Source organism: Cryptomeria japonica, chromosome 3, assembly GCF_030272615.1.
Source record: "Cryptomeria japonica chromosome 3, Sugi_1.0, whole genome shotgun sequence".
Lineage (NCBI taxonomy): Eukaryota > Viridiplantae > Streptophyta > Pinopsida > Cupressales > Cupressaceae > Cryptomeria > Cryptomeria japonica.
In genome coordinates, this window is record NC_081407.1 from 910,932,350 (window position 1) to 910,950,016 (window position 17,667).

General features: G+C 35.6%; 1 protein-coding gene across 2 annotated transcripts in view; it reads right to left on the reverse strand.

Moving 5' to 3' along the window:
- Nucleotides 1–321: 321 nt before the first annotated feature.
- LOC131067009 (short-chain dehydrogenase TIC 32, chloroplastic) overlaps nt 322–17,667 on the reverse strand; it is a 65,625-nt gene continuing 48,279 nt past the window's right edge. Inside the window, exons 3-9 of one of the 2 annotated variants that reach the window (XM_058001922.2) lie at nt 3,988–4,016; nt 3,674–3,882; nt 2,651–2,769; nt 2,389–2,493; nt 2,225–2,300; nt 1,747–1,900; nt 322–784 (exon numbers count right to left, since the gene is read on the reverse strand). In XM_058001922.2, the coding sequence (XP_057857905.2) occupies nt 656–784; nt 1,747–1,900; nt 2,225–2,300; nt 2,389–2,493; nt 2,651–2,769; nt 3,674–3,882; nt 3,988–4,016 (821 nt within the window). In that variant the 3' untranslated portion in view covers nt 322–655. The remainder of the gene's footprint in view (nt 785–1,746; nt 1,901–2,224; nt 2,301–2,388; nt 2,494–2,650; nt 2,770–3,673; nt 3,883–3,987; nt 4,017–17,667) is intronic. The other variant, XM_058001923.2, reaches the window with a different exon arrangement.

Below are 17,667 nucleotides of genomic sequence, written 5' to 3' on the forward strand. Positions count from 1 at the left end.
TAATGCTTTTGCTAGACTACTACTTCTTACTCAACAGTGCTGTTGGTTGAAGTAACTTGGACTTTATAGTTATATAAAATCTTAAAGAAATGATTTTCCACAATTAGCTATCCAACCTTACTATAAAGTGGCCTTCGGTTTTAGTGAAGTATATCTTTGTAAGTAGTAATAATGCTTTTATTAAAATACTTCTGATACTCGAGGTTTGTTGAAGTAACTTGGATTCTATGTTATATAAGATCTTAAAGACATGTTTTACAAATAAAGTACATGATTTTCCTAACAATGGTGAACTGGTTCACTTTGGAAGCTTCAAATCTTCTTTAATGTCAGAAATTATAGCATTTTTTATAAAAGGGTGTTACATTCACTATGCCATGATGTGCAAATTATTTGCCATGTTATGACTCATAAATTGTGCTCTAATAATTTCAACTAGCAAGCACATCAATGTAAAACTATGAGTGCTTTTAAAAAGAGTGCATGTAATTTACAAGCGTGTTAACATACATACATACAAAAAAACGTTTTTATAGGTTGTATTTAAATTCAATTTCCATCTCATCTAGAAAACAAGGATAAAATGCATTTTCAAAAAATCTCTCCACACTTCACATCCTACTATGCAGTAAAGGATTTCTATCCGTGAGAAGCCTCATGTTGCTATATGAAGTAGAGAAGCAGAAGCTTTCCATAACTTCTGTGCAAGCTCTGAATCATTTGAAAGGGTTGATGGCTCAATTGTTCTTCCCCCTCCTCCAAAAAAATACTTGCCAGATGCTTCCTGTGAATGTCAATAACCCAAAAATATATCAGCTAAATACTTCCACAAGCAAATACAGAATCGGTGACCAAGAGTACTTAAAAGAATACCTCATTATGTTTTTAAAGATTGACTATACTTTGATGACTATTGTTATTGTTTTTAGATATCTTGCTTAAGTGTTTTTGGACAACTAAGATTTTTAATCCATGACAGTGCATCAATTGTTACATTTACTTTTCCTGATTTGCACGTAATCTTTGGTTTGAACCTTGGATTAATAAAAAAAATAGTGACCATATACACTAATTGACATTAATCTGATGTTTTATTGGGGAAAACTGTAACAGTACTTTGTAGTTCTACACGCTCAGAGGTCATCATTTTAAGGTAATACTTCTAACTTTAAATTGTGCAGATCGGTACTGTAAGTTTTTGGTTCAATGCTGGGTAACTTTGTTTCACATCATTTAGTTTTCTAATTTTATAGGTCACAACTTCCTACTTGAAAAGTAGGACTCCAATTGCATTTCCATAGAGCTTGTATTGTGATAGATTTAGAGGGTTGTGGTAGACCAAGGATGACAACTTCAGTTAGGCCTTTCTGTGGGATTTCAAATGACTCTTGTTTCTGTGCACTTGGGAATTACAAATCACTGTTGCCAACAACTAATAAGATTTAAAGTGAGAAGGATGGTAATGGATGTAGCAGCAACAAAGGCAACTATAAAATAGCGTACTGCATACAAAGCAAGAAATATCCGTGATGAAGAGATACAAAAATATGCAAATTAAAGAGATTTATTATCAATTATTTAAAAGAATGACTTGAAACCCTGAATTGTATAGCCAAACTTTCAAAATATTTGACTCTTCCATCTTCAAACAGAAAGTGAAAGTGATCTAACCTTGTTTTACTAGTTTCACATTACTAAACCTTTAACCAACCAAGAAATACATAGTAAGATGTCCTAGATACATACTGGAGGAGCTAAAGCTGCATCAACGATTGCCCTGGAACCCATTGTTGGGGACTGCATAAGACATAAGTATTTCATCACTTTGAAGATCACAAATGAAAGCCAGTTAGGTACTTCACGCAAGATGCGTGTTTCAACAGCTCCTGGATCAGCAGCCCTGTGCATGAGATATTGAAAAAGCTTAAGAAAGTCTAAATGTGATTATGAGGAACAAAGATTTGTGTATAAAATTCATTTCTTCCTGAATTTGAAATAAAAATACCAATAGCGGTTCTATGTTTGATTTATCTCTACTATTTACTAAAGCATAAAAAGAGATCTTTCTCTTATATTAGACCTATCAGAAGCATTATGGAATAGTTGTATTTTTTTCCTCTAAAGGAATGTATCAAGGAATTGATTTTTTGTTAAATTTTCTAAAAAGAGACAAATATATAGGAGTTGTGATGAGTGTGGGTGCCTATTCACCAAAAATACATACGTGACAGAAATTGGATGTAAATGATTTCCAATATAAAGCTGCCGATGAAGCTCGAATGTGAAGAGAATTAAATACACTGCCAATGATTTTATGTTAGACCAGAAACTTGAACATTATATTGTATATAAACAGATTGCAAAGGTGACGGACTAGTGCAATCTTACGTTTAGTTGATTCATATATACGGGCTAATTGGTACCAATTTAAATTTGAGGAATTCTGCACATCTCCTTTTGCCAGATTTGCCTCATTCACTTGTATATCCTGGACTACATACAAGTACATCCAATACATTCAGAATCAGTCATTTCAAATACTCTCATTTAGTGTCAGGTGCAGTATTTGTACCATGATTATACATAGATAGCTTCACAAAGATACCAATCAATTTTTGCCGTTAATTTGTAGGCACTTGTTATTACTCACCACACCAGTGTGTAAATGAAGCCACATTAACTATCCGAGGAGGGCAGGAACTGGACTGGAGTAGAGGTAAAAGCAGGTGTGTAAGCATAAATGCTCCCAAGTAATTACTTGCCATCATTCTGCACAGAAGATAAGAAAGAGCTTCTGGAATTGAGGCATACATTAAGGATGTACAAAAGAAGAATTAGACAAAGTTTTGTTATTTATTTAGAAACAATTAAATTAAATTTGCATGTCATAATCCTGGTTTAACTAGCTTCAAAATGCACTTTTACTCCTCGGCATGGAAGCATACTTCTCATATACCCTTCACCTATTAAGTGATTCTTAATTATAACTGTTCCTTGACTTAAAGTTTAAATTCCCCTCAGTCTAATTGGACTGTTTAAGTCATTTAGGGCTGCCCAATAAATTCATCATGAGCAATTGAAATTTATCAAATGGCTTTTCTTTCTACCGTGAATTTCAAAGTAAATACTTATCAATGTACTTGACATCTTTTTTATAAAACTTATTTAACTGTCTAACAGATATAAAATGAGGTGATCAAAATTCACTTTTAAGTTTTGATAGACATTATTTCATCTCAATCATTCTTATATCAGAGATGATATCAAATTGTATAATGCAATAAAATATTTACTTACAGCTATTAATCTTGAAAATCTCATTATATTGTTTTCATTCCTCCTAAAATTGTTTCTTTTTTTTGAACTCATGGCTCTTTCCATTTTCATATATCAGTCAACTGTTGTTCTACACTCTATGCAACCTGGGGTTCCATTATTGATATATCAAGTGTGGTTTGCAGCTTTGCTTTACCTATGTCAATTGGGGAATATACATATGTTTCTCATCAGATCCAGGAGCACCTTTCTTTGTCAGGTTACTGAAATCAAATTAATTTATTTGTTAACCTATTGCTTGTTATTCCCAGATGTCTAGCCCATAAATAATGAGTAAATATAATGCTAATTAGAGAATCTGCATGGTAACTTGGATCATTTCTTACAAGAAAGCCACCTGTCATATCCACCAGAAGTAAACCCCTGTGATGTTGCGAGAATTCCAGCATTGTTTACCAATAGTTGCAGGGAGGAAGGAAGATTGGCTGCTTTCAACCAATCTAAAACAGAATCTTTAAACTTCAAGATTGATTCCAGTGAACACAAATCAAGTTCTATTGCCTTTAAGCTTACTCCTTCATGTCTATGCTGAATCTCTGCTATTGTCTGTCGATACATACATGAATAAAGGTACAACCACAAATTGAACCACTTTAGCAGCAAAAATTATTGTAGAAATAGTATACACTCTGGTTTTTTCAGAGAATTTACCTTGGATAAACATTGGAATGAACGACCAGCTGTCAAACAATCCACAGACAACAAAGTTAGAAATTTCATACAAATTCTTTACCGACAAAACAGAATTTTCAACAGAGATTCTTTACCATCAAACCATAAACTTATCTAAAAAATAGCTATGTTAATAAATAAGATCAGCTAGTTAAACTGTTAAATATATATAGCTTCGGTAGGAAATTTGTTAGTAATAACTATATATCAGTAATATACGTTTCAGATCTAGTTGTCATTGCAAATCGATCAACTATAAATCTCTATGTCACCTCGTAAGCATTTCGATATCTGTCCTATGTTCATTGCATATCGATTGACGAAAATTAAACTACAAATCGTAAATAATAATAACTAACAAATGATAGATTGCAATTACGATTTGATTAACCAATCGATGTGTATTGGATTATGATAACAAATCGGTGTATATTGAATCGTAAAGGGACACGATTTTGAAGGGACGTGTTCCGCATGAATGCGACCTTTGATCTCAATATACATATGCCTTACAATGGCATTTGTAAGGCATTCGATACATACAAGAATAAATACATTCCTTCAGCACAGTTCAGTGTCAATCTGAGTTTTGGTTCATCATCAATTATATTTGACAAATTTACAGCAGGGGTACGATATCATCATATCCGGAAATACATTCATATGATTCTTTGACAACCTATTAAATTTATCAGTTGTCAAAAGCATAAAGGACTGATCCATTTACTGTGATCAATATAATTCAAGAATTCTGAAATTAGATTTACCTAAATCTGATCCCTGAACCTTAACATGGTATCAGAGCCAGCATAAGAAAAGATCAGATCAGATTGATATAGGCAAATCCATCCTCTATTTATCCTCAAATTCTTCAACTCCCTTCTACGCATCAAAATGGTGAATGGTGTTAGATTTGAGGATCGACTTGAAGGAGCATTAAAACTTTGTATCTTGGAAGTTCAGAGTTATGCTTGCCTTGGGGGAAAATGAATTAGACGAATTCGTGAAAGATGCCATACCGGAACCAAAAGAAGAGGATGAGAAGCTTCAATGGAAGAGAAAGAACAACAAAGCAATGAAAATGTTGGTTGACTCTGTGAAAGATCATATTGTACCAATTATCTCAAAATTGGAAACGGCCTATGACATGTTCAAATCATTAGAAAGTATGTATGAGATAAATAACACTAGTAGAGCTCTTGCATTAAAGCAACAACTCCATCATGTAAAAATGATCAAGGGCAAATCTATCACCTCATACTTCATGAGGATAACAGAACTGAGAGACTAGCTCTCCACCATTGGTCACACAATTGAAAGTAAAGAGTTAACCATGTTGGCCCTCAATGGTCTCCCTTCTTCTTGGGAATCATTCATTCAAGGGATAAGTGCACGATCTAAACTTCCTAAGTTTGATCGATTGAAGACAGACTGCATTCAAGAAGAGTCAAGATTGGCTACAAGAGGTATTGGTCAAAGCTCCACAAATGAAGATATTCATGTTCTTGCCGCACACTCCTCAAAGAAGAAGGGTAAGAAAGGACACTCAAAAAGAAAGAAAGATGAAGAATCAAATTGCGCTCCTACACATAAAAGAAGGAAGGACATTTCAGAAATCCAATGCTTTAGATGTGACAAATATGGTCACTACGCAATGAAATGTCCAACCAGAACTATGCCTCAAGCCTCCATTGCGGATGTTGGTGAGACTATTCCACAAAAGGATTCAAATGGATTCATATTCTGATTTGAAATAGGTAAGTTTTCTTTTTGGTTGAATAATGTTCATGAATTTAATATGTAGTTTTTTTGTTAATTCATGCAAATACATTATGCGTGTTATTTGTGAAACAACTTTGTCAGTAGATGTTCCCTTACAACAGCTGCATTTGGATACCTTGTGTTTTAAATTTCTTCAATTTACTATGAGAAATTTGTCCCTTACATTTAGGACATCTTTAAAATCACAGTCTGTTGCTTTTCAGGCTATAGAGTTTTGAAGTTCTATTTGTAATGAAGAGATTAAAATTCAGGAGGAATATGCAGAGGACTTTAGTGGAGATTTTGAGATTTTGCATTTCCATTTTTATAAAACAAATATCTACCTGCAAAGGTGCAACAGTTTACTTGTGAAAGCCATAGAGGCACTTGTGCTGGTAATGATAGCATCTAGGGTTACAAAGCCAAGATTGAGACAAGAGGGCTCTCTCAGTGAGAGGGAGCATACTGAAAGGGGATTTTGTTCTAAATCTCAAGATGATCATATTCCTGCCTAGTGCTTGATCTTATGACAGTAGATCCATGGTGGTTTTGGATCTAGCACTTCCAACTGTATGAGGATCATACCAGATGATAAGGGTCTCCTAAAGAAAGATATCTTCCATGATTGGGACCATGTGAGCAGGGGATGCTTCTGTGACAGAGGGAGAAGCTAAGAGGATGTGCTTCTATTGATATTTGAGGATCTTGGTTATATTGGTTCAAAGGGAGTGGACCATGTCAAGATAGTTTCTCTAGTGATCAGTCAAAGGACTATGATTCATGAGATGGAGTCCCATTTATGTAGGCTGAAGGCCTTTATGTTGACTTCTAGGTCATGATATTCCTGGATAGATGAATACTTGGTGAGCTTGGAATACACCAAGAGTGATGCAGACTCCAACCTTGTATTTCATGAAAGGTCAAAGCATGTGGAGATCAAGTATCACTATGTTAGAGACATTGTGGAAAGGTATGCTATTCACTAATGTATTCTTCTTTTCAAAAGATGTTTTAAAGTGTAAACTCTTGTGATTGCATTTCTCTTTGAGAGAGACTCAAGGAGAAAGCCCTTATCTACACCCTCTGATATGGTTCATGGTGGATGTCATGTGTGTGACTCCATGACAATTTTGGTTCAATGCTTGATGAGCCCTTGTGAACATTATTGTGAGGTGACGATCTCTCAATAGTGAACACTTGTACATCTGATCATTATCATAAGGTGACAATCTTACAATATTGATTGATCATACCATTATGATGGATATCATGGGACGTGATATCTATGGATATGTCATAATGGTTTATATCTAGACATAATGGTTTATATCTCTAGTAGTAATATCTGTGGATATGCCATAATGGTGGATATCATGAGACGTGATATCCATGGATAAGCCATAATGGTGGATATTACATAAAGAGATTTTCATGGTGGATATTATGTGACTTAATATCTGTGGACATGCCATGAAGTAATATCCTTAGATGCCATAATGGTGGATATCATGAGACGTGATATCTATGGACAAGCCATATTGGTGGATATTACATTAGGTGATTATGGTGGATATCATGTGATGTGATATCCGTGGATATGCCATAACCATTGATATCACAGTGAGGTGATATCTTTCTCTTCCACAATAATTGGAACGATTATTGATTGAAGGATAAAAGAATTTCCTTCCTAGCTAAGAGGGAGTGTTAAATATATATAGCTTCGGTAGGAAATTTGTTAGTAATAACTATATATCAGTAATATATGTTTCAGATCTAGTTGTCATTGTAAATCGATCAACTATAAATCTCTGTGTCACCTCGTAAGCATTTCGATATATGTCCTGTGTTCATTGCATATCGATTGAGGAAAATTAAACTACAAATCGTAAATAATAATAACTAACAAAAGATTTAATCGTAAATAATAATAACTAACAAAAGATAGATTGCAATTACGATTTGATTAACCAATCGATGTGTATTGGATTATGATAACAAATCAGTGTTTATTGAATCATAAAGGGACACGATTTTGAAGGGACGTGTTCCTCATGAATGCGACCTTTGATCTCGATATACATATGCCTTACAATGGCATTTGTAAGGCATTCAATACATACAAGAATAAATACATTCCTTCAGCACAGTTTGGTGTCAATCTGAGTTTCGGTTCATCATCAATTATATTCAACAAATTTACAGCAGGGGTACGATATCATCATATCCAAAAATACATTCATATGATTCTTTGACTGCCTATTAAATTTATCAGTTGTCAAAAGCATAAAGGACTGATCCATTTACTGTGATCAATATAATTCAAGAATTCTGAAATTAGATTTACCTAAATCTGATCCCTGAACCTTAACATAAACCATACAAAAAAGAAATCAAGTTACCAAAGCAGGCCTAGCCACCTTTAACAATCAGATTTTAAAAGTAAGGCTTACCAAATTTCAGAATCAAACTAAAACTAAACCTAGCTAGATGCAAATTTAGCGCTCATAAATATTAAGTGTGCAATAATTGTCAAGAAGACGAATCCTTCCGCTCTATAAAGTTTGATTTGTAATTTTATATTTTCAAAATAGCTACCTAATGAAATTATATGCAGCCTCGTGGAACCGAAAAATTTGATGAGCTTAAATGGATTGAATGATCAATTTTCATGGGAGATTGTATGAATAAAGTTCAATTATACTCTTGAGGCTTGCATTTTGTAATGTCCCCATTTTTGTGCCTTCCTAAGCATCGGTTATTTTAAGAGGTTAGCCTATTATCAGCGGTCACCATAGGCTAATGTGGTGATTAGGGGGCCCTTTGTGGGTGATTTGGGGCTTTTCGGCTGACCCTTGGCTTGTTTATTTCAGTACCCTTCATCTTAGAGATTGGGTTGGTTGGTGTTAATGTGTATACATCTTGTATACTATTTATAGCTAGTCATTTGGACAATTGGAGGGTACCACGACTATTACTGGGTAGTGATTAATATTAATTATTAAAGTTTTGACTTTAATAATATTAATTAAATTAATGAATTTATATTAAGGGGATACAAGGAGTATTAATTGCATAAGTTATTTTAATGATTATAAAGTCATTTATTAAGCCTTTATGGGGCACCAACTACATTAAATGATTAATTGAGATGAAATGAGATTATAAAAGTGCATTTTGTTTCCTCCAAGTCGTGGGTTTTTGAGAATGTTACAAAACGGCTCTTGAGGGCTCATTAATTCATTCTTGTTTGCAAATTGATGAAGCTTTTTGGAGAGCAAGGGTTTGCTGCTTAAGGTTCAGGCTTATTGAGAATGAAATCCCTCAATGTGGACATTGTTTGCAGGTGTGAGAGATCACTAAAGAGAACTTAGTTGATAATCTCATTCAAAGATTATACCAAGGCATAATTGTTACAGATTTCCAAAGTTATTCAGGGGTTTATAGAGTTGTTTGAAGGCACATTGAAGAATTTATTCAAGGTTGTGTTGACATGGCTAAAGTCGGATTCCCAACTCTCTTCGATCAACGTAGAATAGAATGTTGCTGAGTATCCTATCCTCTCTTGTGTAAGGAATCCCTAATGTTGTTTTAGTTGATCAAAGGGGACAACCTCAAGGTTCCAAATGTCAGTTCATGACTGCGGGATAGCTCAATGCTTTGATGTGTTTTGCTGGAAACACAAGGGGTCTTACGTTTACAACAAGTTGGTCTGCATCCAACGATGCTGCAATTCTCAAACTGGGAAATAAATAACAAAAGGGAAGGGTTTAGGAATCCTAAGTGCAATGATAGGAATGACTAATGTCGCCGGTAGACAGACTTCCATAACTAATTCTTGTTTCGCTAGAGACACCCTCACAACTCGACAAGAACAGTGCAATCTCCAAGGGGATGAAAGATTTTCAGATCAAAGACACTCATTTCGGCACCCAATTCTGGCGCAACCTAAAACGAAAACCTATAGTTGAACTAAGCACAATTTTGGGTTCACACTAATCATGCACAGTGACCTACAATCAGCAGGTCCCCAATGGTATGAACCTGAAATGGATCAAATACCCCCCACATTTTGCCATTGAAATCATTGAACTCTACTTCTAACTAGCTGGAAGGAAACCATGCAAACAGAATAAAACCAAAATAACAAACACCAAATCAATGTTCATATATTGATTTTAGCTGCTATTACAACAATTTTTGCAGCAGTTCTATGTTACTCCTAATAATCACAAAACTGCAACTACTTCTAACTCCTAAAAATCTAACTAGTTCTAACCCCTAAAAAATCTAACCCTTTACAAGAGAAAGGCCTCTACCTTTTATAGATTTTACAATTTCAGATTAAGGGTCAGGATTGAATGCATCCAACAGCTGCAATCTGCCTTCTAGAAACTTGGCAGCTTTAACCCATGCCTAGTTAATCCTCAGTTATCCTCCCAACCACTTTCTCAACTACCTACAACTGTTTGGCATCAATTTGGTCAATCAGGTAGTTGGGGCATAACTGACCTATGTCCCCTCATTTTAAATACATTAGATGGGACCCACAAGTAATTTTTTACATTAAACAATTCTGTGTTGCAAACTGACTTTCTAGAATTAATTCCAGTTGTGTAATTCTAAGTTTGCACATTTTGGGTGTTCTTTTATTTTCAGTCTTTACAGGTGGGTTGCAACTTGTCATCCGGTGGTGGCACATTTCTCCGCACTTCATCACTTCGACCTTGCGCTCTACGACGTGTTCTTGCATTCTTGCTTCCTGGCATCGATCGCGATCATGTCTTCAATCTAAGCTTTAGGTTGACGTCAATCTACAAACAATCAATTTCCATCCTGAATTAATCATTTTGAAGAATTAAATAATTTAAATAAATTTAACTTTAAATGCCCCTTGTTACTGAACGTAACTCACAATTTCTCCTCTTTATGAAATTTGGCTCTTTAAATTCAAATGTGTTTAAGGCAATTTCTCCTTTATACTTAAAATGCCCCTTTTCACTAAGTTAAAAAAAACTCGAGCCTTTTGGAGGCTTTGGGCAATTTGCTTTTAAGTTCAAACGCCTCATGATAGAATATAAAATTCGGCCATTTCAAAGCTTTTGTGAGATTTTTGGATGCCCTCTTCTCTAAGACATGAAAATTTTAACGAAAATGTGCGACTTTTCTCATTTAGATGCCCCTCCTTACCTATCATAAAATTTGGATTTTTTGGTTGAAAGGGGCAAAGTTTGCTTTAGTTCTTAGACGCCTTTTCACTTGTCACAAAATTCGGCAATTTTGTTATAAATGTGCGACTTTATCAAACGCCCTCTTCTCTATGCTTTTTAACATTGCCACTTAGTCATTTAAAGGGAGAAATTTGGCCCTGTAGAGAGAAATACAAGAAAACACTCCAATCGCCTAACCTTGCAAATTTACTGGAGATGTCGAACTTCTACGTTTTGGTGCTTCACTTCATTTATCACTTGCTTTTAAAGGGGAAGGTCGGGCTTTTAGGAAATAACATGCGATTTAAACTTTTCTCTTAAAACCAATAAAAATGCCGAACCTCTTGCCCTTTGCTCCTTTGCCAAGTGAATTCGGTTTTCCTAAGGAAAAGTGCAACTTTTGTTTTTTCTCCCTCTTTGCTTGGAAATTCGGCCTATTGGGAGGAAAAGTGCGATTTTACCTTTATTTTATGAAATGCACCCCCTTTCCTTCTATCGCAATTTTAACACTTCTTTTAGTTGAAAATCGGCCTTTTCAATAAAAAAGTGCGAACTTTTACTTAAGGCGATGTCTTCTTTTACAAAACTCGCAAAAATACCAAGTTTTGCTTCCTTTTCACCATTCACCTTTTGGAAGAAAATCGGCCATTTTTTAGGAAATGCGCGATTCCTCTTTGCCCTCTGCAACATGAGAATTCGGGCATTTTCAACAAATCGTGTGACTTATATTTTGGAGCATTTTCGGCTTAGTAGATGGCCTGGGAGACTTTTGGCGATGTAAAGGGGTTGCGCGAAAATCGTGTGGGTTATTTTCGACTCTAAGGACAAAATGCGGCTTTCCCTTTTTGCCCTTGCAAATTCACATTCGATGTTTTATCCGCTTGAGAAGCGTCGAGGGTTTCTCTCGAGTTTGAAAGTGTAGATGTACAATTTTGGTTCTTCTAAATGCCTCTCTCTCTCTCTCTCTAACTGCGCAATAGGGATCCCCTGAAACAAGGGCATGTGTGCACAAAGCACAACAGGTTGGAGATCACTAATCACTTCCTAAGCCAATTGTACCTTACTTAGCTTGGTCATACCTCCCTAAGACTGGCATGTAGGTTTCATAGTAGAATTTCAAATCAAATTTTTATCTATCTTCAAGCCGTACCAGGTATTCATACCTAGCCGCCCCTCATCATTTTTCTACCCATCATCCTTCAAGAGGCATTTAGAGTGATACTAGTTGGGGTTTGTCATAGAGCGTTGCAAATTGTGCCATTTCCAAATTTTCAGAATTGGGTTTTGACTGTATTGTTGTTGATAAAGATTAATTATCAAATTGACAATTGCTATTTGCCAATCATCCTCTGTGAGGCAAGGCATTTCATCTAGTACACTTGTTAATTTTAATTATTGGAAAAGAATTGTGGGTTTGTGTAATAAATACTCATTTAGTATTTTAAGTTACTTCAATTTATTTTCAAGCATTTATGTGCAATCAATAAATATCAAAACACACGAAAAAATCAGAAATTAGAAAACAAAAAAGAGACAAAAATCAGAAAATTAAATATCCACAGAGGGATGGGATATTTCACTTTTATATTTACAAGATATAAGCTTGGTGCCATTGAATATTCCATCTAAAGCAAGGAGTGAAGAAATTACCAAAGCAGACCTAGCCACTTTTTGCAATCAAACTATAAAAGCAAGCCTTACCAAATTTCATAATCAAATTAAAACCAAATCTATCCAGATGTGAATTTAGTGCCGATAAATATTAAAGTGCACTAATTTTCAAAAGAGACATCCTTGCTCTCTTAAAAAATTTATAGGAGTTGAGGAAAAATCAACTCTACAGCTCCCAAGGATCACCTGCATGGAAACCTACCATAGAAGGAGAGAAGCAAAAAAGCTATGGAGGCCAGAATTCAAAGATCCAGAAAAGAGGAGTCATATTGATTATGCAACAAGAATGCAATTCAATAATTACAATTGTTATGAAATTACAAAGAGAGAATCCTTATAAAAGGATACTCAAAACCCTAAAGGTGAAAACCCTAAAGAATTATAAGATTCCTAAGTTTAGCTTAAGTATAGAGTATAATAGACTAATAATTAAATAAATAATTATTAGCTAATAAAAGATAACTCTAACACCCCCCGCCCCCTTAAGATGAACTTAGGGAGTAGCTAAAAAACAACTAAGAACTAAAAAAGCATGTAAACAAAAAATTTCATGAAAGTAACAATGGGTCCCGGCAACTAGGCCTAATGAGGTATCCAAGTACAAAAGAGTCTTTGTAAGGCGGAGAAATAGAAAAAACCACATGGGAAAAAAACTCTACTCCAAAAAGAGATGAAGACTAGTGAAGGTCTAAAGAAGCCTCCAAACAAGAGAATGTCCCAGAAAACAGAAACAAAGAAAGATCATGAAGAACACCACTGAAGCATGAAGAAGCTGCAAACACTGTCGAAAAGTAACTGCTGATCTGAAGAACCTCCACTGAAATAGAACATGACCAGGTAGAGAAGACTGTAATCTGCATGAGTGCCCTCAAATGATACCACTCGAATCAAATGGCAAACAAAGGGAAACAACTGAACTCGAAGATACAGATGGCATAAAACACCAAAGCCTGAAGAGTTGATCAATCAAATCAAGGAAGCATTAGAACAACAGGACAAACTCCCCCATAATGCTGACAAGGGAGAGATGACAGGCACACTGAAACTGAATGCCAACAAGAACTTCATGACGAAGAACCAGGAACATTGAAGGTGCAAAGAAAGTACATAGTGTCGTGGAAGGAACACTCACTTGACACACATCATGAGGCGAATGTTGTGGAAGGAACACTTACGTGACAAAGGTAGATGGAAAACAAAGGCAAACATCAACCCCCCCATGGCACTTTATAATGTAGTGCATGTACAATAAGACACAAGATGTGCAAGATCCCAAGTATACAATGCATAGTGGCACTTTATCTTAGTGCGTTTGCATAAAGGAAATGCTTACAAAAAAATGTCTACAATGATCAGAAGAGACATAAAGATGGAAATACAAAAAGAACAGCCAAAGACGAGACATCCTACTCAAAGAAAGAGCTCCCAGGACCTGAAACATCCAAGATATTCACCAGAGTGCTGAAAAGCAAAAAACTGAATAAAATGTACCTGGAGCAGAATCTGGAAATAAAACTCATATGACTGGAAAGTGCACAGAACAAGTTTTCCAACGATATAAAGCTTTCAAAAAAAGGAGTTTGGATGCTCAAGTTATGTCTCCCGAAGTGCAAAAATGAACCTCTAACTTTGACAACAAAAAACACCATCAAAAAAAAAAAAATCAAATATTCAAACCTCCAGATCTGGATAGAGCTCGGAAAGAGCTTTTCGGTGATATAAGGTTTGTCGAAAAACACCTTTGTGTGCCGAAGATATGGCCAAAAGACTGAAGGTGCTCCGGATGGGCCCAAAAGGAGCCTGAAGACTGCCTACACAACGATGACGTCATCAGACTACGAGCATAAATTTGACGGTCGTATGGCTGTCACCATAAAAAAACCAATCTGCTTGGAAAAACTCACTGGAAAAAGAAATAGTCCCTGCAAAAAAAAAATCCAATCGCCGGAAAAGATAAGGGAGGACCGAAAACAGGTCGGTGGCTCCTGGGCGGCGCAAGAGTGATGCAAGGGCAACAGAGGCGGAGGGCGGAGCGGTGGTCAGGCGGTGAGCAACAACCTGGCAGGGGGCGGTCGGGCGCTGTGTTGACCACCTGCAATGGGAGCTAGCGGTTTAGAAAACCGTCGGGCGCCACCGGGCGGAGACCGACGGTAACCACCAAAGCGGCCCCGACAGTTAAGTGACCGCCGATGGTCTGCGTTAACCCCGTCGGCCTAGGCAAGCCATTAAACTGCCCAAAAAAAAAAAAAAATTCGATTTGCGTGCCTTGAGGCCTTACGGCCTGGGGCCTAAATTTTTTTTGCCTCCTGAACACCTGACACCAAAATATATCGAATTTTATATCAAAATTCATGGAATCGGCCTCTTGAATCCAACCGTGAGGTCCTTTTGGCACCAAAATGTACCAAAAAATCAGCTACCCCCATAAATGGAAAAAAGAAACTGAACAAACCCCCGAATACACAAATCTGAAGAACAAGGCCCAAAATCTCTCATGTAGGGAACAGAGGCATGCAGATCTGGAGCTCTGATACCATATAGAAGTTGAGGAAAAATCAACTCTACAACTCCCAAGGATCACCTGCATGCAAACCTGTCACAGAAGGAGAGAAGCAAAAAAGCTATGGAGGCCAGAATTCAAAGATCCAGAAAAGAGGAGTCATATTGATTGTGCAACAAGAATGTAATTCAATAATTACAATTGTTATGAAATTACAAAGAGAGAATCCTTATAAAAGGATACTCGAAACCCTAAAGGTGAAAACCCTAAACAATTATAAGATTCCTAAGTTTAGCTTAAGTATAGAGTATAATAGACTAATAATTAAATAAATAATTATTAGCTAATAAAAGATAACTCTAACAAAATTTAATTTGTAATTTTACATTTTCAAAATACCTAGCTAATATAATTATATAGAGATACATGGAACCAAAAAATTGCATGACCTGGATTGAATGAACTATTTTCGTGGATGCTTGTATGAATAAAGTTTAATTTTTATGTAAGTTCAGAACTTTACTTCTTGCTTCAAATGGAATATATAAAAGCACCAAGCTTATATCTTATAAATATAAAAGCAAGCCTCAAGAGTTTAATTTGTAATTTTAGATATTTGAAATATGGGCCAAAAAAATGGATCAATTTTTTTTGATAGTTGAAGTACCTAATTAATATGTAGCTGCAAGGAATGAAAAAAAATTCAAATGAGCTTCAATGGATTGTCCATCCATATCTGCAGGAGCTTGCAGAAATAAAGTTCATATTTTAAATATTTTATAAGCTCAAAACTTCATGAAGAGAACACACACACTTATACTGAGAGGGGGAGTGAATCAAAATAGGAACAACTTTTTCGGTTTATAACTTTAGCAATCATAAGCAATAATCAAAACATCCACACAAGTAAGATCTAGCAAATTAGAACACAAGATGCACACACGATTTTACATGGAAACTCTTGCGGGAGAAAACCACGGCAAAATATTGCTTTTTATAAAAAACTTCTTACAACTTCGTAGGCACCAACCCACAGGAGACATCAATCCCCTCCACTGAGCACCAACTCAGCAAGAAACTCCAATCTCTTTGAGGAAGAGGTTCCAACCTCCTAAACTTGCAAAGTAGAAGGCACCAACCTTCAAAAGCAAAATGATTATAATATTGTTGGATCTTCCCTAGATCCCTTCAAGGAGTTCAACAAAAATCTACCCACTCCTTCACACAGATCTGCCTTGAAATTCTGCTCTAAAACCCTCACTCAGATCTGCAATATAGTCTTCAAAAATATGCTCACAAATCTGAAATATTTCTTCACACAAATCTGCATCAAGATCTTCAATAATTGTTCATAAATCTGCAATATAGTCTTCACACAATTTCCATGGTATCGCCTTGAATATCTTCACTAACATGTGCTCATAAATCTTCTCAAGTGTATGATGAATAATTGCTGCAATAAACTCTTTCTGCCTTTCATACACAAGCAGGTCTGCTCTAAATATCAGAATGATATTGCAATAAATTGGTGATCAATGGAGTGCTAAAAGACTCCTTTAAATAACTCTCACATATACTTTTTCCCAATGGACATATCTCTTCCAAAACATCTCTTTATCAAGAGGCACATCCTCCTAATGCAGGTCGGCCAGCATAGGCAGAAATATAATATTTAATTTAATAGCTTCCCAAGGTGGGCGCTTGCTCCAAAGGGGTCGGCCCTATTTTAGGGGGCTCCACAAAAATAATTAAAAATTATTTTAATTACCCTTGATGAGGGGTGGCTCCAAGAGGGGGTTGTCCAAAAAATAAAATATTATTTTGCCTTAGATAAGTCACCTTTATCATGGATGCCATAATTTATTATTTGTGCAATTTAGTAAATAAATTGCCTTCCCCTTGATTTACAAAATCTTGATCTTGGTGCCATAGATTTGGCACACAGTAAATCACATGCCACCAATTGGCCCTTTAACATCAATGACAATAAATCCAACACTTCACTCCTTGGTTCAAATGGAAGATTCAACAGCACTAATCTTAAATTTTGTAAATATAAAAGTAAACACAGTTTAATTTATGCTTTCCGATATTCAAAATACCTAAGATACAGCTGTAAGGAACCAAAATAAACTGCCTGACCTTCAATGGATTGTTCATCCATACTCATTGGAGCTTGTAAGAAAAAATTCCAGATATTTATAATCTCAGAATTTCATTCCCTGTTCACATGACAGTGTTGAGAATTGCCAAGGACCTAACCAGGCTCGCATGGCTTGATCCAAGGAACTAAGACGAGGTCAGATCCTTCACTTGCCGAGTCTATGTAAAAATGCCCCCAAACAATGCATTAAAAACACTATTAAATCTCAATTAAAAATATTAACCTAAAATGTCACCAAGACATTTAAATCCTCCAATGTAATGTCCCCACTTTGAAATAGAATTTAATAATAAATAATAATAAAATTAAAATACAAAAGAACAAAAATAATATTTAAATTAAAATATAAAATT